This window comes from Nicotiana attenuata, chromosome 4, assembly GCF_001879085.1.
Source record: "Nicotiana attenuata strain UT chromosome 4, NIATTr2, whole genome shotgun sequence".
Taxonomy (NCBI): Eukaryota; Viridiplantae; Streptophyta; class Magnoliopsida; order Solanales; family Solanaceae; genus Nicotiana; species Nicotiana attenuata.
The window spans coordinates 660,353-684,161 of record NC_031992.1 but is presented as its reverse complement, the minus strand read 5'-3'; the positions used below and the strand labels follow the sequence as shown (position 1 = coordinate 684,161).

At 41.1% G+C, this 23,809-nt stretch overlaps 1 protein-coding gene and 1 pseudogene across 1 annotated transcript; one reads left to right on the top strand and one right to left on the bottom strand.

Moving 5' to 3' along the window:
- On the bottom strand, nucleotides 10,484-14,182 carry LOC109224780 (annotated as a pseudogene).
- On the top strand, nucleotides 17,842-20,439 carry LOC109225023 (microtubule-associated protein futsch-like). Its single transcript, XM_019389613.1, has 5 exons — nucleotides 17,842-17,908; nucleotides 18,654-18,782; nucleotides 18,886-19,179; nucleotides 19,621-19,808; nucleotides 19,876-20,439. The coding sequence occupies exons 1-5, from the start codon at nucleotides 17,842-17,844 to the stop codon at nucleotides 20,437-20,439; spliced, it is 1,242 nt and encodes a 413-aa protein (XP_019245158.1).

Sequence of the window (23,809 nt, the reverse complement as noted above, 5' to 3'; positions counted from 1 at the left end):
TGGTGACAAAGAAAAGATCCATGGACTGTGAAACTATCAAGATAACCCACCAAGTTAGTGCTATAGTACATTCAATGGCTCCGAAGTTAGAGGATCCTGGTGCTTTCATTATCCCTTGCACTACAGGGAGTGCAGACTTTGCTAAAGCTTTATGTGATCTTGGGGCAAGCATCAACTTAATGCCCTACTCAGTTTTCAAGACTTTGGGTATTGTGCCACCGAGGCCAACTTCCATGCGATTGCAAATGGTAGACAGATCAATGAAGCGATCATTGGGTATTGTTGATGATGTGCTCGTCCGGGTGGACAAATTTATCTTGCTAGATGATTTTGTGATCTTGGATTGTGAGGTAGATTATGAGGTCCCGATTATATTAGGGAGACCTACCCTTGCTACGGGGAAGGCTCAAGTGGATGTGGAAGCAAGGGATCTCACTTTCAGGGTAGGTGATAAAAAGGTCGTTTTTCATGTGTGCGAGTCAATGAAGCAGCCCAATTGTACAGAAGTGTGTTCATTTGTGGATCTAGTCACGGCTGTGATAATTGATGATACTAGTGCAATGATCAATTTGAGGACCCTTTGGAGGCCGTATTGTTGAATCTTGATGTCAATGATGATGCGGGTCGAGTGGAGTGCGTGAATGCTTTACATGGAATGGGCTCTTATTCTTATGAGCCTAGGAAACTCTCTTTAGATCTTGAAAATAGAAAAACCCCTCCAAAGAAGCCTTCAATTGAGGAACCCCCGGTGTTGGAGTTGAAGCCATTACCTCCACGCCTCAGGTATGAATTCTTGGGCTCTAATTCAACTTTACCAGTTATTCTTTCCTCTTGTCTTACTAATATGCAGGTAGATGCCACATTGGCGGTGCTCAAAAAGCGGAAAAAGGCAATTGGATGGACTCTAGCTGATATTCGGGGAATAAGCCCCGCATTCTGTATGCACAAGATTATTCTGGAAGATGATGCAAAATCCTACTTGGAGCATCAAAGGAGGTTGAACGAGGCAATGCAAGAAGTTGTGAAAAAAGAGGTGATCAAGTGGTTAGATGTCGGTGTGGTGTATCCTATCTCTGACAGCTCATGGACTTCTCCGGTGCAATGTGTGCCGAAGAAGGGTGGTATAACCGTGGTGACCAATGCTAATAATGATCTTATTCCAACCCGGACAGTGACCGGATGGAGGGTGTGCATGGACTACCGCAAGCTGAACAAGGTGACCCGCAAGGATCACTTCCCATTGCCTTTCCTGGACCAGATGCTTGATCGTCTTGCTGGTCGTGCCTTCTATTGTTTCTTGGATGGCTATTCAGGGTACAATCAAATTTTGATAGCTCCCGAAGATCAGGAGAAGACAACCTTTACTTGTCCATATGGCACCTTTGCTTTCTCTCGGATGCCCTTTGGGTTGTGCAATGCACCGGCAATATTCCAACGGTGTATGATGGCCATTTTCACCGATATGGTGGAAGATATTTTGGAGGTGTTCATAGAAGACTTCAGTGTTGTGGGTGATTCATTCGATGAGTGTTTGAACAATTTGGATAGAGTGTTGGCCCGGTGTGAAGACACCAATCTTGTGCTAAATTGGAAAAAATGCCACTTCATGGTTGAAGAGGGCATAGTTTTGGGTCATAAAATTTCAAAGAATAGTATTGAGGTTGACAAGGCCAAAATTGAGGTGATTTCAAGACTTCCTTCCCCACTTCTGTCAAGGGGGTTAGAAGTTTTCTTGGGCATGCGGGGTTCTACCGGCGATTTATCAAGGACTTTTCGAAGGTAGTGAATCCTCTATGCAAGTTGCTAGAAAAGGATACAAAGTTTGTGTTTGATGAGAGATGTATGCAAGCCTTTGAACTTCCCAAGCATAAGTTGACCACCACCCCAATCATTACCGCACCCAATTGGAGCTTGCCTTTCGAGCTCATGTGCGACGCGAGTGATGTTGCGATTGGGGCAATTTTGGGGCAAAGAGTGAACATAATGTTTCATCCGGTGTACTATGCGAGCAAGACAATGAATGAAGCTCAAAGGAACTACACGGTGACTGAGAAAGAATCGTTGGCTATTGTGTTCGCAATGGAAAAATTTCGGCCATATCTTATGGGAGCCAAAGTCATAGTGCACACCGATCATGCAACTTTTAGATATTTGATGACAAAGAAATACTCCAAAGCTAGACTGATGCGATGGGTCTTATTACTTCAAGAGTTTGATTTGGAGATAGTGGACCGGAAAGGTAGTGAAAACCAAGTGGCGGATCATTTGTCCCGCTTGGAGGAGGAAGGAAGGCCATGTGATGGCCTAGAGATCAATGATACATTCCCCGATGAGCAACTACATTCTGTGTCGATGAGTGATATGCCATGGTTTGCAGACATTGCTAATTTCCTTGTGACTGGCATCATCCCGTGTGAGCTCTCTTCTAACCAAAGGAAGAAGCTCGAACGGGATAGTCTGGACTTCTATTGGGACGATCCATACTTGTTCAAGATTTGCACTGACGGAGTGATCTGGAGGTGTGTACCTGAGGAGGAGCAATTTAGCATCCTAGAGGCTTGTCATTCCTCCCCCTATGGTGGCCACCATGGAGGGGCGAGGAAAGCTTCAAAAGTTCTAAGTTGTGGTTTTTATTGGCCAACCTTGTTCAAACATGCAAGTGATCTAGTAAAAAGGTGTGATCAATGTCAATGAGCGGACGGGATTTCCAAGAAATATGAGATGCCTCTAAACACAATTCTTGAAGTTGATATCTTTGATGTATGGGGTATCGATTTTATGGGCCCTTTTGTAAGCTCCTGCGGAAACACTTACATTCTTGTAGCGGTTGATTATGTCTCAAAATGGGTTGAGGTCGTAGCCTTGCCCAACAATGAAGCTAGGAGTGTGGTGGCATTTATGAAGAAGAGCATTTTCACAAGGTTTGGTACGCCTCAGGCAATTATTAGTGATGGAGGATCGCATTTTTTTAATAGAGCTTTTGATGCCTTGCTTTCCAAGTATGGTGTCAACCACAAAGTGTCTACGCCTTATCATCCTCAAGCAAGTGGCCAGGTTGAAGTGTCCAACAGGGAGATCAAGAGCATTTTGTCCAAAACCGTCAATGCCAATAGGACCGATTGGTCTAAAAAGTTAGATGATGCTCTATGGGCTTACCGGACCTCTTACAAGACTCCAATTGGTATGTCGCCGTACCGGTTGGTGTTTGAGAAAGCATGTCATTTTCCAGTGGAGTTGGAGCATAAGGCCATGTTGGCCTTGAAGAAGTTGAATCTTGATTGGGATATAGCTGCTAATCTTCGGGTGGAGCAACTCAATGAGCTTGATGAATTTAGATTCCATGCCTACTCTAGTTCGTCCCTGTATAAGAATAAAATGAAATACCTTCATGACAAATATACTTGGGGCAAGGAGTTCAAGGTGGAGATTCGATGCTCTTATTTAATTCTCGACTAAGGTTGTTCCCGGGAAAGCTAAAGTCAAAGTGGAGCGGACCATTTGAAGTAGTGTGTGTGACCCCGTTTGGAGCTCTTGATTTAAAGAACAAAAGTGGGGAAGTTTTTAGAGTGAATAGGCATAGGGTCAAGCACTATTTGGGGAAGTTTGATGATAGCCATGTGGCGGCTCTTGTGCATTTCAAATGATTGGATGGTAACATGCGTCGTGTCGCGACGTTAAATCAGGCGCTTCTTGAGAGGCAACCCATGTGTTTTATTCTTGTTTTTCTTTGATTTTCATTGTAGTGTAGGATTGATTTTTGGGCTAACTGTTTGTGAGATGTTACAGGATTGAGTTGATGCAGTGCAGGACATAGTGGACAAAAATGATAAGGTCTCTGAAGTTGTCAATGCGGCCGCAGTCCATTCTGTGTGGACTGCACTGAAGAAAATGTGAAAATGCAACTCTCTGAAGTTTGCACTGCGGCCGCACAACATTTTGTGCGGTCCACGATGGACCTCTGCGGCCGCGGTCCATTTTGAGCGACCGCAGAGCGTTGCCTTCTCAAGCTTGAACAAAACAGTGCAGTTCGGATCGCGGTCCGCACTGGTTGGTGAGACTGGGCCCCAGGTCCTTTTCTATAAATAGGGCCTGAGGACCTCCTTTTACCCTTTTCGCACCTTGAACTCTCAGAACCCTAAAAATCACTGTTCATCATCTATTTTGGTTGCAATCAACTGCTTGGACTTGTTATTCTTCATTAACTCTCACATCTCGTACCATTACTTGCTTTTTAATTGATCAATTTTGTTAATTTTCTCTTAATTTTCTTTTTTCTTGTCTTTCATTCTTTTCTTCCCTTATTTTCTTCAATTGATTAGGTTAGGATTGTTAATTGTTAGGTTAAAATAGATATAGATAGTTAAAATCAATGGGTAATCATGTAGGGACACTACTTAGGTGGAAAATTGGACCCAAAATCAAGATATGTGAAACCCTAAGTTAGTGCCACAGTAGAGCTCCCTGTGCGGACCGCGGTCGTTTTTGTGCGGTCCGCGGTACCATTTTGTGCGGACCGCACTAGCCCAGTGCGGCTGCGATTGATTTTGTGCGGTCCGCACTGCCTAGATACAGAGAGTGGGTAGTCTGAACCCCACCTCTGTGCGGACCGCGGTTGATTTTTTGCGGTCCGCGGTGACCTCAATGCGGCTGCAGTTGATTTTATGTTGTCCGCACTGGGTGCTTTCTGCAACATTTCTGCAACTTCTCCCTTCTGCAATTGTGCTTCTTAACTGATTACACTGAGACTAACAAGCTGATTGAATTATGATTGCAGACAATGGTGAGACAACGTGGTAAACAACCAGGCAGAGGAGAATCCTCCCGGGGAGGGAAGAAGATGATGATAAAACTCACACCCCAAGCTCGGGAAAATATTAAAAGGACTAGAAAACTTATAAAAGATGCTGATAAGGCTGCTTCCCAGTCCTCGGGGAGTGAGTATGAGCCATCACGGGAGATTTCTTCAAACTCCGTGCCAGAGTACATGGAAGACTGGCCGGAGAGGTTTAGACTAAGAGACACACCTCCAGCATCCCCCACTGCCCAAGCGTCAGTGAATATTTCTTCTAGGTCGTCGGATGGCTCAGGTAAAGGTAGTGGGGAATACTCCACCTCTCCCACAGCTTCATTATCCGGAGAGGGTACAGTAGGTGTTGAGGAGGAAGTTGGGGGAGAACAAGAGGTAGGAGAAGGAAGTGAGCCTCAGGTGGGGGGCATTGCTAGAACCAGAAAGCCGGAGGTTTGGCAAGATAGATTTGTTAGCGAGGTGGCATATCATAAATTTCGGGAGTGGTGGCCGGTGAGAAAGTTGATCCCGAAGCGAAGTTTTATTGACAAAGACATGTTACCTCACAATCCCAACGTACTGAGGCAGTTTAGGACAAGAGTGGGCTGGGAACATTTTCTTGATGAGTGTGTGGATGCCAACGAACACCTGGTCAAAGAATTTTACTGCAATGTAGCCCACATCAAAAAGGGCTCCAAAGTGACCAAGGTTTGGTATCTGAAAGTGTTATTTGAAGGGAAGCACATCAACGAATACCCTGGCTTCAATGAGGAGGATGAGACCCTGTACATGCCAAAGATAGAAATGGGTGAGGAGGTTCGTCCCTGGCTAGCACAGTACCTGGCAATCCCAGGTACCACCCCCGACTGGTTGACTGCTGGAGTCAAGATCTTGAGACGGAGTTTGAACTTTGAGGCACGGGGGTGGGAGACTTTTGTATGTAGCAGGTTGGACCCCACGACACATGACAACACCCTTCCTCTTTCTAGGGCTGTTTTGGTAGCTTCGATCATGGCGGGATACCCAATCAATATGGGGAACGTGATGTCGAGGATTATCTCAATTGTGGGTGCCGAGCATGACAGAAACTATCCGTTCCCCAATACCCTCACTATGTACTTCAAGGACTTGAAGGTAGAAAAGAGGCCCTTCGATGTCAAAGTCAAAGCGAAGGCCCCTTTTTCCTGGTACAGCATGCAGGGGGATGACAACCCCAAGAGCAAGAACTTCAAAGGTACAGCTACTACTCCAACTGGCCAGTCTGAAGAGCCAGTTGTGGTAGTGGCTCCTGCTGAGCCTACCTCCACTTCCACATATATCCCTCCCGGTCCATCCACATCACAGCCATTCCTGCTAGCCCATCCACCTCAGCAGGCCCGGAGATTCCATCTTCCTGGGCCCATCCCATTACTGCCCAAAGATTGAGCCAGGCACTTCTGAGTATCAACAACTGGATGCAATCTGCCTCATCCAAGTTGTCCATTGTGACCACCACTGTTGAGGCTCAGTCGGCTCCTTCAGCTCCACAGGTTCCACAGTCGATAGAGGATGCTCTTAAGGAGATGTTAGACAATCAGAAGAAAATCCTCGACAACCAGAAAAAGCTTGCTGAGGCAGTTGATTCACACAGCAAGGCTCTCAAGGAGCTTGCTAGGGAGCACAAGAAGCTGAGGAAGACACGGGCCTCCAAGGAGTCGGTGAAGGAGCTGAGAGGGGATATTGACAGACTGAAGGCCGATCACCTGCCTTTAGATTTACTACTCCAGGACCTAGTACCAGCAGAGCATCTCCAGCCGGAGTAGTCACAGAGGCCTCCCAAGAGGAGAAGGATGATCCCTAGAGCTGATGATGCAGTCATCCAGCTGGCAGACCTACAGGAGACATCCTCCAGTCAGCCACAGGGTGCACTACCTCAGGAGCCTGTCCAGGTCCAGGCCCAGGTTCCAGCAGCAGAGCAGCAGGACACAGGGAACCAGCCTGAGGTTCCCGAGAACATTGAGGACCCTGGGACCACTCAGGAGGCCATGCAGACAGACATGCCATAGGTAGTTTCTTATATCCTTATTCCTCTCTCTTTTTGATACTTTATTTAGACTAGTTCGCATTGGGGACAATGCCAGCTTTCATTTGAGGGGGTAGGCCCTACATTTTGGATGATTGTATATATTTAACAATTTTTATGCTTTCTTAATTTTTCATCTTTGGTCTGTATATATTTTTAAAATTTAGCCACATTTCTCGCACTTTTATTTTACTTTGGGTCTGTATATAAAGTGATATTACATTGTAGATATTCATCCCGTCTATTGTATATTCAAATCCCCTCTTGTATATATATTCATTCTACTTTCCGCAAACTTTTCATTCTTAGCTTCTTATTTGTGATTCGTAGCTTCTTGTTTTCAACATTTACAATAAGCCTTTGGTTTTCTTAATGTCACGGTTCTTTCCAAAGGTGGAGTGTTGTGTGAACCAGGTGGCTCTTCCAATGATGGATGGCGTGACAACCTTCTTAAGGGTTTGAGTCCGTTTTTCTTTTTGTTTTTAGTAGTTAGTAGTCAGGGTGCCTCAAGCAAAGCTTCACTTGGGCCTAGCGCATTTGCCTTTGATCTTATGGTCAAAAACAAGTTGTTGTGTTTAGGATGGTGAAAGTCGTGACCTTGAGACTCTTGTGTTGGCCGATAATCATCAAGTGGTTTTTCAGGACCATTGTGAGCTTGAATCTTATCTAAGGTCGTTGTGGGCCCCCGACTCTGTGTCTTTAGCAATCCCATAGCTTGTGTGGTGAGTAATCGTATTGCAAGTCCATGTCCCGAGCCATTGGTCTAGAACTTGCTCTGAATGTTTGTTGAGGCAAAATCCTAAGTGAATTTTGACTTGAGACATGATTATAGGCTCTCCTTGGTCCAAATGATAGCTTGAACACTTCCATAACCTACCAATGATAAGATCCCTAGTCAACCCTTTTGAGCTTTAGACCTTTTTCCTTCAATAACCATGATACAAGCCTATACCCGTTTTAAAAGATACCCTCTCTTGGCACCCGATCTTTCCTTTAGCACATGGAAAAGTATAAGTTTGGGGAGAGAGACAAGGATTGCAACAAAGTGGTAAAAAGGCACAAAAATGAAGAAAAGAAAAGGCAATGAAAAAGAAAGAAAAGCAAAAAGACAAAAAGAAAGTTCAATGTGAAAAAGAATAAAAAGGGATTCAAAGAAAAGCAAAGAATGAAAGGTGTGGAAAGTTGAAAAAGGAGAAAAAGTCTGAAATGCATAAGAAAGAGTGACGGTGTGTCTCTCTAACCCCTTAGAAAGAAGTGAAACGACTCAAAGAGTCAAGTGAATGGATGCCAAATGAATCAAAAGAAGTGCTTAAGGGAAGATGGAAACTACTTAGACCAAAACATTTTCTACCCTGAACCAAAAGCCTTCGCAATGTCTCTACAAAAGCCTATATGATCTTGAGTTGAATGAAGCTTACATTAGTGGATACTTACATAAGGGGCAAGCATATGGTACCTAAAGCCGGACTTGTGACCCTTTTTTTTAGAGAGATGAGTGAATTCCCATTATCCTCGTTCTGAGTGCCATTATCTTAAAGGTGAGGATTGCTTAGGGAGAGTTGAGGATGTGTGAGTTTGGGTGCCACAATGACCAAAGTAATAGAAAAGAGTTCTTTGATGTGTTGAGTCAATTCTTGATGCTCTTGTGTCGCACTTAATCCATGGTGTTTTAAAAAGAGTAAATGTGTTAATGATTCATGTGTACTGAGGGTAATTGTTAGTCCCAATTGAGGCTAGTTGAGGTTACTTTAGGACAGCTGAAAATTTCTTGGTTTTTCCCTTAAGGGGTGGGTCTTATTTTGTTTGCTTGAGGACAAGCAAAAGCTTAAGTTTGGGGGAGTTGATAACTAAAGATTTTGACGCATTTTATACTCCTTCTTGCTTATGCTTTGAGTAGAAATTCATACAAAATAGTTCCAAACGGCTCACAAGTTGTGCTTGATTGCAGGTTTTATCATCAAAGTGACGAGATGTCAAAGATCAGCTCAAAAGGAGTGAAACTTGCAAAAGTGCCAAAGACAAGACAAGCTCAGGCAAAACAGGCCCAGTGCGGCCACACACCACTTTGTGCGGTCCACACTAGGAGATTCAGAGAGGCTAACTTCCAGGCTAAGAGGCAGTGCGGTCGCACTAGGTTTTGTGCGGTCGCACTAGGTTTTGTGCGGTCCACACTGAAGGCAATGCGGCCGCAGCCGATATAGTGCGGTCCGTAGAGCCAAGAATCAGAGAAGTTGCAATTTGGAGTTTTCAAGCCAATGCGGTCCGCAGTCCATTTTATGCAGACCGCACTAGAAGCCTTCGTGGCCGCAGTCCATTCTCTGCGGTCCGCGATACCAAGATTCAGAGAGTTATTTTTCAAGGCTTAAAGCCCCAGTGCGGACCGCGGTCCATTTTGTGCGGTACACACTAACCCCGCAGGGGCATTTTTGTCCAAATTTTTCAACCTAGTATAAATAGCTTCTTTTTTCATTTTTAGGGTATCAGATATTTTAATTAAGCAGCTGCCCTCGTGGGTTCGACTTTTTAAGCCATTTTGGGCAATTTTAGCTACTTTTAATCATTGAATCTTTGTATTTAACTTAGTGATTAATTAATATGAGCTTTTCTTCATCCATTTCTTGTTTTCTTCTTTAATTATGAGTAGCTAGACCCATAAGCTAGGGTTGTGGCTCAACCTTAGTGTGAGTAATTGATGGGTCTTGTATTTTAGGGCTAATTTGACTATGGGTGTTTGTTATTTGGGCCAATTTCATGGTTAATTTCTAAATTAGTGATCGCAAACACTAGTTTGTGTTGAGTTAACTTGAGCTCTTCTTGAGAAGGAGAGCCTAAGTCTCCGAAATTGGTCCAACAAGGAATTGGGGCGTACTCAAGAGATTGATAGCCCCAATTAAAGGGTGAAACCTCGAGAGAGTAATACCCGACTTGAACCCTAGCTGCTTGTGCAAATTTGCATACCCAATTGGTCTTGAGAAAGTCAATTCGGGCAAAATCACTCGAACAACCGAGAGGTGTAGAGTGGGTAAAGCCGTGCAACGGTTATATCATACTCCCCAAATATGTCAAACGTGCCTTAGACTCAAGTACCGGTCAATTGACCACCTAGGCGGAAGTCACTACCCTAGTGCCTTTTAAACCTATTTGAACAACTCGTAACATTATAACTCTTAGCGTAATTTAGTTGCAATTACCATTTGTAGATTGATAATAGTAGAAGTAAACAAAAAACCCCAAAAAAGAATAGAAGTGCAATTAAGAACACTTACGCAATTCTACACGAGATAGATACTCGATTCCAAATTCTAGCTCTCTGTGGATTCGATCCCGACCCTAAATCGGGTAAAAGCTACTCCGACCCTCTCTCTCTACTTAAATAGTAGTGCGGAGTAGGCCGCGATCATGTTTCACATATCATCTTTACATTTCATTTTTCTCATAACTTTGCTGACATGTGTCGCCATTTAATAGACCCGCCTGGTGAGTCTATTTTTCACTAATACAAGCGGTTCAATGGCTGATGCTACCTGGCAATTGAGATTCCATTTGGGCTCTCTTTTATGGCATTAATGTAGCTTGTGGAATTCTTTTTCCAACTTTTTCAATGCCTTATACATCAGGTTTATGCTAGGTAAACAAAAGTCAAATGTTTCCGGAATACATTTCCAGGATAACATACATCCAGACAAAGCAGGCAGTGATAAGTAAGAAAATTACAATTTGCTACAGATAACAAGGGGCGCCACATCGAAATCAAAACAAATTATGAAGGCAGCCTTTCATCTCCTAAACCTTACCACTACAAGGAAACTATATACATGATACATCTAGCATAAGGAAAATTTTGTTGCCCAAATTCAGGAGATGCAGATATCATGCGTTTCCCTGTACGAAAATCGAGATTTTTAGGTTAACATAGAACTGTAGTGGGAGTTACAAAAGATGGAAAACCAACAGCAAATCTTGATTTCATAGCCAGCTGGCATGACATTAGCACCACAGTTTTTTCATTGCTAAGCTACAATACGTGATGTCCAAAAAAAATGTGCCTACCATCACTGCAAAGATGACTTAAGATTCTCATAATGAAACGTAAAGATGAATGCCTCAAGACCTCACTTACCTGGAAAAGGATTGAAAGTTAATATGACGGTAACAAGAGAAATGGAAGAAGCACGAGAAGGGAGAGATTTGCTGTTTCGAAAAGAAAACTAATGTGAAAATGTTCAAAACGGATATCAATGGATTTCTGAGTATCAAAAAGGTATGCATGTTGTTAGTCTCCTCAACTGAGGCTTAAAGTAGTTCATTTCTTCCTTTTATCATCATAGGATTCAAACTGTATCGTGCCTTAGCATCTATCTGTAAAGACAAACATTTAAATAGTGGATTCACTTCTATAATAAGCAAATATCTGATCATCAATCCACTAAGGCAACTACGTAAACTATCAACCAAAGTTCTAGCTTATTTAAAGTGATAATTTTGAGTCTTTTAGAGTTAATATGAAGTATCGAGCTTTAAGTGGTCAGTTTTTTTCTTTCAGTTTGTTTATTTCAATTTTACCTTTTGGTGGCGGAAAAACTTTGCATTAGAATTTCCAATAGAACATCAGAATCAGAACATCATTCATCTCAAAAGATGAGGATATTTATAGTTAATGAATAAAATAAGTTATAGGCAATAAACACATTACCAAATAGCATCTCAAAATGTACTTGTACGGTTGTACCTAGAATTAACAATCTAGACATACTACCTCTGCACAAACTTTCTCAAGACTCTCATGATTTTCGAGCTTAACAACAACAACAACAACTGAATAAATGGGGTATGGGGAGGGTAGCGTGTACACAGACCTTACCCCTACCCTGGGAGAGAGGCTTTCCGATAGACCCTCAGCTCAAAAAAGCGAAAAGAAACAGTGGTAACACGTAATATTCATGATTTTCGAGCTATAAAACTGATTTCAGATGAAAATGAAAAGCTATAAGCAAACTTTTGAGAAGTTAAACAAACTAAGCATGTGGTATATCAAAGGTTTCATCACGGTCATGTAAATGAATTACTCTGGTACAGTGAAGTTTCAAAAGCAGGTGCACCTGCCATGGACATTGCATTCTAAACAGAGTTCAGTTTCACAGAGCTAGAGCTATTATTTTGACTGAAATCAAGCATGATCTAGAGATGCGAAGTCCTAGAGAAAAGTAACATTTTGTCTCCTTTTTGGCGAAGACAGGTAAATAAACACCATGTTACAGTGGATAACACATTTTCTATTTCAAGTATCAGTTTCTGCACGAGCTCATCGTATAATATCTCAATCCGGTCAACTGAAACAGTTCTTCTGAGTAAGACAGAGTTCAGTAAGGTTATGCAACTATTTAGGAACCATATCTTATTTACTTTCCATATGTTGATAGTTAAATCACAAGAATGATAAAACTAGAATTCTCCTAACCTGATTGAGGTCTATATTACTTAAGAAATTTGACTAAGCAACTGATGTGCAACTGTATATGCAGATGATTTTCCCATTATGATCAACCATATAAGGCAATCAGTTATATTTACCATAATTTGACACATCATGGAACCCCAACTTATTATACCCAAAAGTTTCTATGGTTGCATTAAGCATCACTCTCAATGCAAAGAAACCTTGAGTGGATCAGTTGATGGAGACGATAAGAACTGCTAACAGCTGGTATAGCCACTACCGCAAAGCTAGGCATCGCGGATTGTAACAAAACAAAATAATAGCTCTAATTTAGTATTGGATGTATCCAAGTAGTTAAAGTAAGAAATTAGAGAAGTTTCCTCGGATAAAAGAGCCTGAATACTGAATGTGCATTAACTAAGGGACAAGAGAATTGCACGATTTGTACTGTAAAGCAAAGCAGACGAACTAAACTAAGGAAACACTAGGAAGTTTCCTCAGCACATGCACACAGTTCTAACCGTCATAGACAGCAGGACCAATAAGTCGATAACATACTGACGATATAGTACAATAGTACTTTAAGGCTGCTGATTGTCATGTTCCCTATGTGAGTGATATTTCATTCTTTAGAGAAATGAACAGAATAAATTTTCATCCTTTTGTAGTAATTGATGACTAAACGCGTAAGTGCTTTTTGCCTAAGTCAGACTTCCCATTTTGCAGTACTAAGAGAAGAGAACCTTCCATGTGAATGCAGCACCAAAATTTCTACATGACTTCTCCTATGAAGAAGCTTCCTTAACAAAAACTAAGGACGAACTACGTTTTGGTTGATCACTGTCTAGTGATCACTACACATCTTCGCCACAAACGACATTATCCAGATGTGAAATTTAACCAAACGTCACATAAGCAACCATCAACTCTCGGCTCACTGAATCAAAACTGACATTAAGTAGTATTACCGAGTCAATTGCAGCTGCAAATCTCCCCTTTCCCTCTTCAACAATTTCTGCAGCAATCACAACAAATAAAATCCGCTTGAATTTACCAAAACACAACATAAATTTAATCCCTAACCTCGCAACAATCCAGATTAACAAAAATTCTCGAAGCCTTACCTTTTCCAAGTTCAACAGTCAAGACAACCTTGTCCAGTTCTTTCAAGTTCTAACATAAACTAGTTTTCAGTAAGGTCTCTTCACACGGATTTTTTACGGTTCTTCTCTCCATCAACTTGTTTTTCCATCCAAGAGGATCCGAATAGCAATCTAAAACTCTTAGCCTGAGCAAATTTCAGAACAATTAAAAAAATCACGCATTTGATTCTTTTCTAATAATAATAGTAAAAGTTACTCACCATAAAAAGGAAGATTCTAACCATTTACTTGATGAAAAAACGTCGAAATCTATATTTTTCAACAGTTCAGCATAGAATGATGGAGGCCGAGATAAACCGACCAGCACAACACCTCTGTATGAATTATCAAACAAATAATTTATCAAATTATTAAATAAATCGAAAGATGATAATACATTTTTATTAGTTTGATAATTATGTAATAAATTTGGTGAATAAGTGAAGTGACCGAGACTGTGATTTACCGGCGAGTTGGAAATGAAATGCGGAAGAATATGGTTGAAGACGAAGGAACCGAAAGGAGTGTAGTTAGTATCCTTTATAGTTAGAGCGGGAGCGTGTTCTCCTTCAAATGCTCCATCACGGAGAGCTCCGCTAATTGTTTCCGCCATTGTTGAACACACCGAGGACTGCGAATTCTGGCAAGGGAAAAAATGGCGGAGAAAAACCCTGGGTTTGAAGAAGCTCGTAATGTTTATTTTGGCCCCTTAGATTTCGATATTATTCACTCTACACCCAATCCTTTTTCCTTAGGAAAATAACCAATTTTGCCCTGAACTATTTGAAATGAGACAAAAGTCATGTTAGTTAAATAGCTCAAAATATCCTCTATTTCATGATTCAATAGTTCAATTATTCGTCAGATATTATTGTTAAAATCTACTTATGAGCTTTATACCTTTTGACTCAATCCATCTCAAACCTATGACAGACAAAAAACATTCAGTTTATGATGATGTATACTTCCTCCGTTTCAATTTATGTAAATTTGTTTGACCGGGCACAAAGTTTAAGAAAAATAAAGACTTTTTGAATTTATAGTCATAAACAAGTCAAAAAGGGGTCCAGAGTATTTGTGTGGTTATAAAAGCTTGTCATTAAGGGTAGAATGAAAGTTTTAAGCTAAATTATTTTCAAATTTAGAAAGGGGTCATTCTTTTTTGAACCGACCAAAAAAGAAAATAGGTTCACCTAAACTGGAACCTAGTGAGAAGAGGCAAAAAAAGATTTTTTTATGTTAATAAAAATAAAATATAATTTGAGAAAATAAGTAACATTCTCAATCTTTTTTCGCCTCTACTCATTGGGACGGTGAGAGTAATACTTATAGGAGGAGCCATATAACATTCCTCAAAAGCAAATTTCACCAATCACCTTTCCTCCCTCAATCATTAGTTTACAAGTAAATACATAATTGAACCTTTGTCAAAACTTAATTGAAATTATTATTTGTGGCTTGAATTATTTTCTTGTATTTTTAGGAAACTCATAGTCCCTATAGGTTTAATTAGGAAAACTCATTGTCCTAATAGATTTGGGAAAGGAAAACCTATAGTCCTTGTCAAATTGGGAGACCTTTCTCATATATGTTTGGGACCTTTTGGTATCTATATATAGGGGTTGTAGTTGGGGATTCTATAGATTGTATTGTGCTTTTCTTCTCATTCATAGTGGAAAACTCTCTCTTCTTTTGCCCCGAGGATTAGGCTTAGCCGAACCTCGTTAAATCCTTGTGTTGATTTTTCTTCTCTATTTGCTTTGTGTGTGATTGTGTGCTAGTTAACCCACGATATTCCGCAACAGAAACAAATAATGAATTGTTAACAAAAGTTTATACGGGATAATGGAGATTAGGAATACACAATGTAGTAGCAACCAAGTTGGCACAACGACCTTCTTAATTAATATTCTTCATTTTCTTGTTAGGAGGTGGTTAGAGGGATATTTTAAGAATAAATTATGAGTCTAGAGGGTGGTTAGGGATAATTTGACAATGAAAAGTGTTAGGTTTTAGTTGATTATCAACTGCTTTACTCTCCCATTCCCTGAATAACTTTCTCTCTGGAAAATGAATAATGTGTTTTTGGACAAAATAATACAATGTACACAAGTTGTAACCATACCAATGAATGAATTAAAACTAAACCAGTATTGTGTACTAACATTATTCATCATGTTTAGTAATATTGCATAATATTAGCATGAGATAAGCTTAAATTGCGACATGATCAGTGTTCTCTAAGGTATTATAATTACCGTTATAATCGTAGTAGTAATATGTGATGTGGTATCACTTTTCGATTTTGGATCTACTAGGTAAATTACTAAAACAATAATTGAGAAAAAAATTTAGTCAAGTAAGGTAATTAGATTAAGAATGTAGAAAGTCAAGAACTCCGGTAAGTTGAAATGGACATGCCACATTTTATTCTGCTAAGACCTCACCAAACAAGCAAAAGGATAACAAATTAATAAACTATAGTTTTTAGAATAGGATGCTCTATCTATTTGGTCAGAATATTGTTGGTCAAATGAAGACCAGATTCACTTCGAATCTTAAAGGTGCACAGTAATAGACATGTCATGTTTGCTTCCTTAATAATGGGGCAGTTTGAATGCATTGTTTAAGAGTACATCAAACTATAAAATAATTATGATAAAGATATCAATGGGTTGTTTGAATGCATTTTTTAAGAGTCCATCAAACTATAAAATAATTATGATAAAGATGGATATGTAATTCAAAAAGGCGAGAAGAGAATATTTAGATTTTTATTGTTTTTTCCTTTAATTTTGTACTAATATCACATATAGATGGATATACTATAAAAATATGTGAAACTACAATGCAGGCGCGGAGTTAGGTGGCAGAAGGAGTTTAACCGAACCCCATTCATTTGAAAATTACATTGTGTATATAAGGTTAATTATTTTTCATTTACATATATTACATGTTTAAGCCCTTTAACCTCTTCACGTATTCACTTTTTTTTTTTCGAATCCCCCCGATAAAATTTCTATTTTCTCCATTGCTACAATCACTTTAAATTCAGTGACATTAAATTATGAATTCGTGAGTGAGAGGTAGCAATGGTTGGTGGTACCGGGTAAGGAAAGATATATGTAAATCAATACATGGATCCAAAACGTTTTCCATCTTGATGTATTAGTACATACTATAATTTTAATGAAAAATGACAATGTCCAGCATGAAGATTCTTAACTTTTGTTAATATGCTATCTTTAAGAAATCCTTTCACGTGTGTCCAGAAAATGTAGATTAATAGCCTTTATTTGGCCTGAAGTGGAGTATTAAGTAGTTGCCACCTAATTATATTTGTACCACAATTCGCAATTATTAATTAGTATTTAAGTAATAAACATACCCTAGATATATAGGAGTAATTTTATACAAATAAGTCGTTGGAAAAGGTGCTGTAATAGCTTAGCCCATCCTTGTACATGTAATACTTAACGCTGATGGATTTCTTAAGAACCAAACAGGTAATGCTGCTTTAGACGGAATCTTTTGGATGATCAAGAAGAACCAATATGCTGCTAAAACAAAGATTTAACCTAAGACTTGCCAGAATTATAAAGCATCAAACAACGTCTCAGAGAGTTAGACATGGAAATAGAATTATCCACAAACTTAGAGGGTGCAAGTAAATGTGCAGAGCTGCAAACTTAAAAGTAGTTTATAAAAATATTAAAGACGAAGAAAATTGGTAACTTATAATACTATACTAACAGAAATGATGTTTTTCTTCTAGTATTAAATTTAGCTCACGTATTAAAGTTGTACGGCTAGTATTCACATCGACCCAAAAGGAGAGATAACCATTTGAAAGAAAATAACAAGGGAAAAAAGAAAAGAAACGAAAGTGATAAAGATAATTGTCAAGGATGTAATTTATACTTCATGTTCACATACACATAATTTTCTAAGTAAGAACATATAGATAATATTAGAATATATACCAAAGAAAATCTAATCCAAATTCCAATTTGTCATGTTGGGTTGAAAATCTAGTCTTATTCTTGATCAAGATTTGTGCAACTTGCAGTACATATTGTTCGAATACAAAATAGGGAGTCAAAGTTAATTCACGTCAATTGTTGTTCTGAATTTTAAAGATTAAACATAAAATCGTCGCTCTAAACTTACTCAAATTACTTGTACCGATATGCCCGACAATGTGTGTTGGGAAACTCAATTTACATTCTATTCGAATTGTTTGAATAGTTTAATTGACGTTGGTTCAATTTTAATATGGTACATGGTATATTAAAGGAGATGTTTACCCAATGAATCTTAAACTTGTGGTTTTAAGAATATGCGATTTCACTTAATACCAATTGGTTAACTTAGAGATAAATGATGGGAATTGACAAGAATGTAAAACAAACCAATGCTTGGACAATGCCCTCGAGCTGATGAACCCTCGAGAGTAGTGAAGCAAGAACAGTTTAAGAGCAGTAAGTAGATTGGCAGAAGAAAAAAATATTATATTGCCTTGATATTCGTGGATGTAAGGTGTTTACAGATAATGGGGACCCCCTTTATATACTAGAGGAATCCTAATTATAGTACAATTCTAATTACGGAAGTAAATCTCATGACTGGTACAAATAATCGCCCTTGAATAGATCTGTTCCGAGATTACCGATTACGGATATCTCGCCTTTCCGTTATTGCACTTCACTCGAAGTCGGTCATACTTAATCTCGATTGCTGCTGGCCTCGGTCTCAATGGACGATCTTTAGACTCGATGCCTCATCTTCGAGCTCGGGTCTGATTCATTACGAGGCTACCCCCGATACAACTCCTTTGTCTTGATCAAATAGTAAAATCGGGTAAGCCCGATTTTGACCGTATACAGATAGTCCCCTCGTTTCTTGGAGTGTAACGAGAAGAAACGAACCGAGTCTTCAATTTAGTACCTTGACCAATTATGACGTCACCCTCGTGACGTAAGCGACGGAGGCAACCTAAGCGCCGCGTCTGCACAGTTCTCAAGATCATTAATTAGTGCCAGTTGACGGTCGGCCACTAGTGTTTTCAAACCGTCATAGTAGAAATTATAAATAGACCATCTTCATAATTTTCAAACTTTACTTTCAAAATTTCCCCTAATCTTCAAAAACTCTTGTACTCCCTTCAAGCTTATCAATTCTGCAGGTTCTTCAAAAGCTATTTGCCAATCTTTTCTTATGATGTAGCGGTTCCATGGATGCCCGGTGCAATCCTGAACCTCGAAAGCTGGGTTCGAAAGCTGGCTTCGACTTCTACATATGCTGAGCGCTCGTGGCGCAATTTAGCGAGGGGCCGATGGGAGGCCAAGAATCATGGTAAACTTATCTTATACGATTTTGATGCTCTTCTCTAAAACGTTTCTTTTTATTTGTACTTGATTTCCTTTTATGAAGGTTTGGGGGATGTTGCCGAAATGAGGCCGCCCCGCCTGGGGAAGAGGAGGTTCCGAAGCCGTCGAAAGAGAAGAAAAGAAAAGGGTCTCGCCTTCCGATATTCCAAAGCCCAAGAAGAGCAAGGCTCGTAAGTCGAAGAATGACACTGCCGCTCTGCCTGCCAACGTAGCCCAAAAGCTACGAGATGAAGAAGAGGAGAAAGAAGATGTGGACTACGAGCTGGTGGCTCGAAAGAGGGTAAGCGTCGAAGCTTCAAAAGCAACTAAGCCGGTGACGGTCGAGGAGGCTCATCTTCGGACCGAGGAGATCTCGGAAGATGGTCCGAGCAAAGTCCCTGAATCATCGGGGGCTGAAGATGTCCAGTCGTGACGAACAACCGGCGAGTGTGCTTGTCCGCCGTGACGAACAATCGGTGGGTTTACCTGAAGGGTCCGATTCCGAGGCCTTCCAAAAGGAGAGAGTGCCCCGAGTCTCCTGCTTGGGGCAATCAATATTGATGATTCGCCGCCCCTCCCCATATTTTTTGAGGGGCAATTTCGGGAGGCCCAGTCTATGGAGACCCTCGATGTGGGAACGACCCACGAAGAGGATGACTTATTATGTGGCTTCTTCATGGGGGTCGATGATATTTCCGACCTGGATGCATCGATCATTTACGATGAGGCTCAGCGACTCCTGAACCAGGTAGATTTCAGCCTCTATTATTAGGTTTATGTTTGCTTTTATTTCCTTTTGTCTGATTTCCTTCCTTTCTCCATAGGCTGTGACGCTCGGGAAGCGTTTTCCAAATCCCGAGCTGAGCTGAAACGGTGTGAGGACGATCTCAAAAGGCTCACGGAGGAGAGAGATGCCCTCAAACTCCTCTATGTGCAGAAAGAAGAGGAGGTCAGGGACCTCCGAGCTGAATTGGCAATAACTCATAAAGGGCAGACCAATCTCATCGAGCAGGTAATGTAAATTTTTGGGAGCTTGACATATCAATTTGATATTGGCGACTAACACTTAGATCTTGCAGGTTCAGCAGAAGGCCGAAAAGATTGAGCAGCTTCGCGAGGAGGCTGAGATGAAAGAGGCAGAGACTTTGGGGTGGAAGCAGAGCATGGACCGCCTCGCCTCGGAGAAAGATACCGCTCGAGCCCAACTATCTTCGACTGAGCGTCAAATCCAAAGTATGAAGGAAGAGAGCTTGGCCCGAGCCAAGAAAATTGAAGAGCTCAAGACTCGATTGGCCGCTGATCTTGCAAAGGCCGCATCTGAAGCGAAAAGAGTAAAGGCCGACGCGGAGGCGATCGTGGCCGTCTACCATGCCGTTGCTAAAGGCGCTAACGCTCGAGCAAAGGAAATTTCCGATGCAGCTCATGTTCGATTATCCTGCGTTGCCGAGCATACTAAGTGCCAGTCTCGGAGAAAGACTCTCGAAGAGATTCATGCTCGCGACTTTGACCTCATGGCCGATATCGAGAATGCGAAAGGGCTAGAGGCCGAAGCCGAAGCTTTGCTCTCTGATGATGATGACTCCGGGAGTGCGACCGGATACGAGAGCGGAGAAGATAAAGATGAAGCTCCGGGGGAAGATTAGGCACTTAGATTTTTTTTTCTTTTTTAGATTTTTTGTGTAAGACTCTGAGTGGTGAAAGATCCTTTTTCTTTTCGATTTGTCTCTGATTTTTGTTTTGTGAAAACTTTGTTTTGCTTTTGCCTTATGATAATTCTGATATACTTTAGGTTTTTCGAGAAATTTGACTCACTTCGTTGCCTTGTGAAGATTTTGTTGAAATCGGATTACTATAGTTTCTATAGTCGAGTGAGTACTTGCTCGAACTCAGAGTAGAAAAAACCCTTAGGTTTTGGTTAAGCGAGGGCGGGTCCTCGAGCTCGACAATGTAATGGCCCTTAGGCTCTTGAATCGGGCTGATATGGCCTCAAAATAGTGGCTTTTTCCTTTTTTTTGGCTTAAAAGTTTAATCATATAAAAATTTGTTATGCCTTAGCATGAGATAAATCTGTACCCTATAGGATTCAGTGTTGTCAAAAAACTTTGTTATGCCTTAGCATATGTTTGTTCAATTTGGTACCTCCTAAGGTTTTCGAGGGTCGATGTTATCAAAACCCTATGTAAATTTGCCGAGGGTAGCCCTTTTTTTAACCGGTTTTATGAAAATATTTGAAGGCCTGTTTGATTACGGAATGCGAACGTCTCCGAACCGTGTTAGTTTGGCCGTAGCCTTTAACTTGATATTTGCCCATTGGGCTTGTCTCTCGATTATACTTCAAACTTGTTCGAAGTATCAGTCCCCGAGTGGGGTGGCCGTGGCCTATAAAATCAAGGATTGCCTTTTTAAGGTCTTAAGATATCGAAGTTTAACGATTCGAGCATGTCGATTTTCAGACGACAGTCCCCGAGTACAGGGTTAATTGCTCGAACTTTAGTTGCGATTGGCTCTTGAGCCGATTTTCCGTAAAATATTGTAAGTACGAAATTGTAAAGTAGAAATTTCACTAAGGCATAGAACATCAGATAAGCAAAAGGTACTTCTTTCAATTGATCATTCATGCGTACATATTTTGTCATTAGGGCTCGGGCGATCTACAAGGGCACGGTTCACTTGACCGTTTGGCCCTTTACAAAATTTTCCTATTGAGACCCTGTTGACACGAAGCATCTTCCCTGAAAACTTAACATTAGAGGGCGATGCCCCCAGTATTCGAGGTTGATTGTATAGAAGCCTCGGATACTGTTGAATTGTCCCCAGGTAGCATAGATAATTGTTGCCTCATTACAAAACCTCGCCGGAAAAACCCATTTGGGACAAAAACTGATCTAAGGGAAAAAGAGTGCAACGCATGCTTTAAAACCTGAGGTCTTTGTGTTGAAGAATTTCCCGATGTCTTTGATCGAACACCTGCAATAAGTTAGTATCAATAATAAATGAAAAAAAGGAGACAGTCATACCTTAGCAATAGTATCGTTTGAGGAGTGATATGTTCAAATTATTTGGCAGTTGTTCGCCGTTCATCGTGCCAAGCTTGTAAGATCCCTTTCCGATGACACCGAGGACCTGATATGGTCTTTCCTAATTTGGGCTGAGTTTCCCCTCATTTGGATCTCGAGTGTTGAGGGTGACTTTCCTCGGGACTAAGTCCCCTATTTTGAAGTGTCGAAGATTGGCTCTTTGATTATAAGTATCTTTTGATTCGCTGTTTCTGGGCGGCTATTCGAACGAGGGCGGCTTCCCGTTTATCATCTAACAATTCGAGGCTTGTGTTCATAGCCTCGTGATTTGATTCTTCCGTTGTGTATCAAAACCTGACGCTTGGTTCCCCGACCTCGACCGGTATCAGAGCTTCGGCGCCATACACTAAGGAGAAACGGTGTTGCCCCCGTACTGGATTTTGTCATTATCTGATATGCCCAAAGCACTTCAGGTAAAAATTTTCTCCATTCCCCCTTAGAATTGTTCAACCTCTTCTTTAGGTTTTTAATGATGGTTTTGTTCGTTGATTCGGCCTATCCGTTCCCACTAGGATAATACGGCGTCGATAGAATCATTTTTATTTTGTGATCTTCGAGGAATTTCGTTATTTTGTTGCCGATAAATTATTTTCCATTGTCGCACACTATCTCGGCGGGTATCCCGAATCGGCATATGATGTGATCCCAGATGAAGTCTATAACTTCTTTCTCTCTGACTTTCTCGATATCCTGTGCTTCAATCCATTTAGAGAAATAGTCAGTCATAAATAAAATGAATTTAGCTTTATCTGGGTCCGATGGCAGAGGACCAACGATGTCCATCCCCCATTTCATGAATGGCCACGGGGATAGGACTGAATGAAGTTGCTCTACGGGTTGGTGGATCATCGGCGCATGCCTTTGGCATTTGTCACATTTTCGAACGAACTCCTTAGTATCTTTTTCCATACTGTCCCAATAATGTCCTGCTCTAATGACTTTTTGAACCAGTGATTCGACACCGGAATGGTTCCCGCAAGTGCCGTCGTGAATTTCTCGTAGGACGTATTCGGTGTCTCCCGAACCCAAGCATATTGCCAACGGCCCATCGAACATCCTTCTGTACAATGTTCTATCTTCGGCAAACGTAAATCGTGCAGCTTCGTTCGCAGAGTCCTCGATTCCTTTGAGTCCGATGGAAGTTTCCCATTCCTCAGATAATCGATATATTTGTTCCTCCAATCCCAAGTTAGGCTTGTGGAGTTTATTTCGGCGTGGCCTTCTTCGACCACCGATTTTGAAAGTTGTACGATAGTCCCCGAGCTAATTTCATCATCTCCGACTGATGACCCTAAGTTTGCAAGGGCATCGGCCTCCCCATTCTGTTCTCGAGGTACATGCTGTAGGGTCCATTCTTTGAACCAGTGTAAGGTTACCTACAATTTATCCAAGTACCTCTGCACTCGATCTTCTCGGACCTCGAAGGTTTTGTTGACCTGGTTAACCACGAGCTGGGAATCACACTTGGCCTCGATGAACTCAGCTTCCAAACTTTTAGCCAGCTCGAGACCTGCAATAATGGCCTCATACTCGGCCTCATTGTTAGTCAAGTTAGTGGTTTTGATAGACTGTCTAATCGTATTGCCTGTGGGTGGCTTCAAAACAATGCATATCCCGGACCCCTTCACATTCGAAGCACCTTCCGTGAAAAGGGTCCACACCCCTGAGGATGTATTCGATTTTAGCAATGGCTCCTTTTCGACCTCGGGCATGAGGGCAGGTGTAAAGTCGTCCACGAAGTCTGCTAAGATTTGAGACTTGATGGCCGTTCGGGGTTGATACTCGATATCATACCCACTGATTTCGACGGCCCATTTGGCAAGTCAGCCCGAGAGCTCGGGCTTGTGCAAAATGTTGTGAAGGGGATAAGTGGTTACAACATAAATTGGGTGACATTGAAAATATGGTTTTAATTTCCTAGAGGCGCTTATTAGAG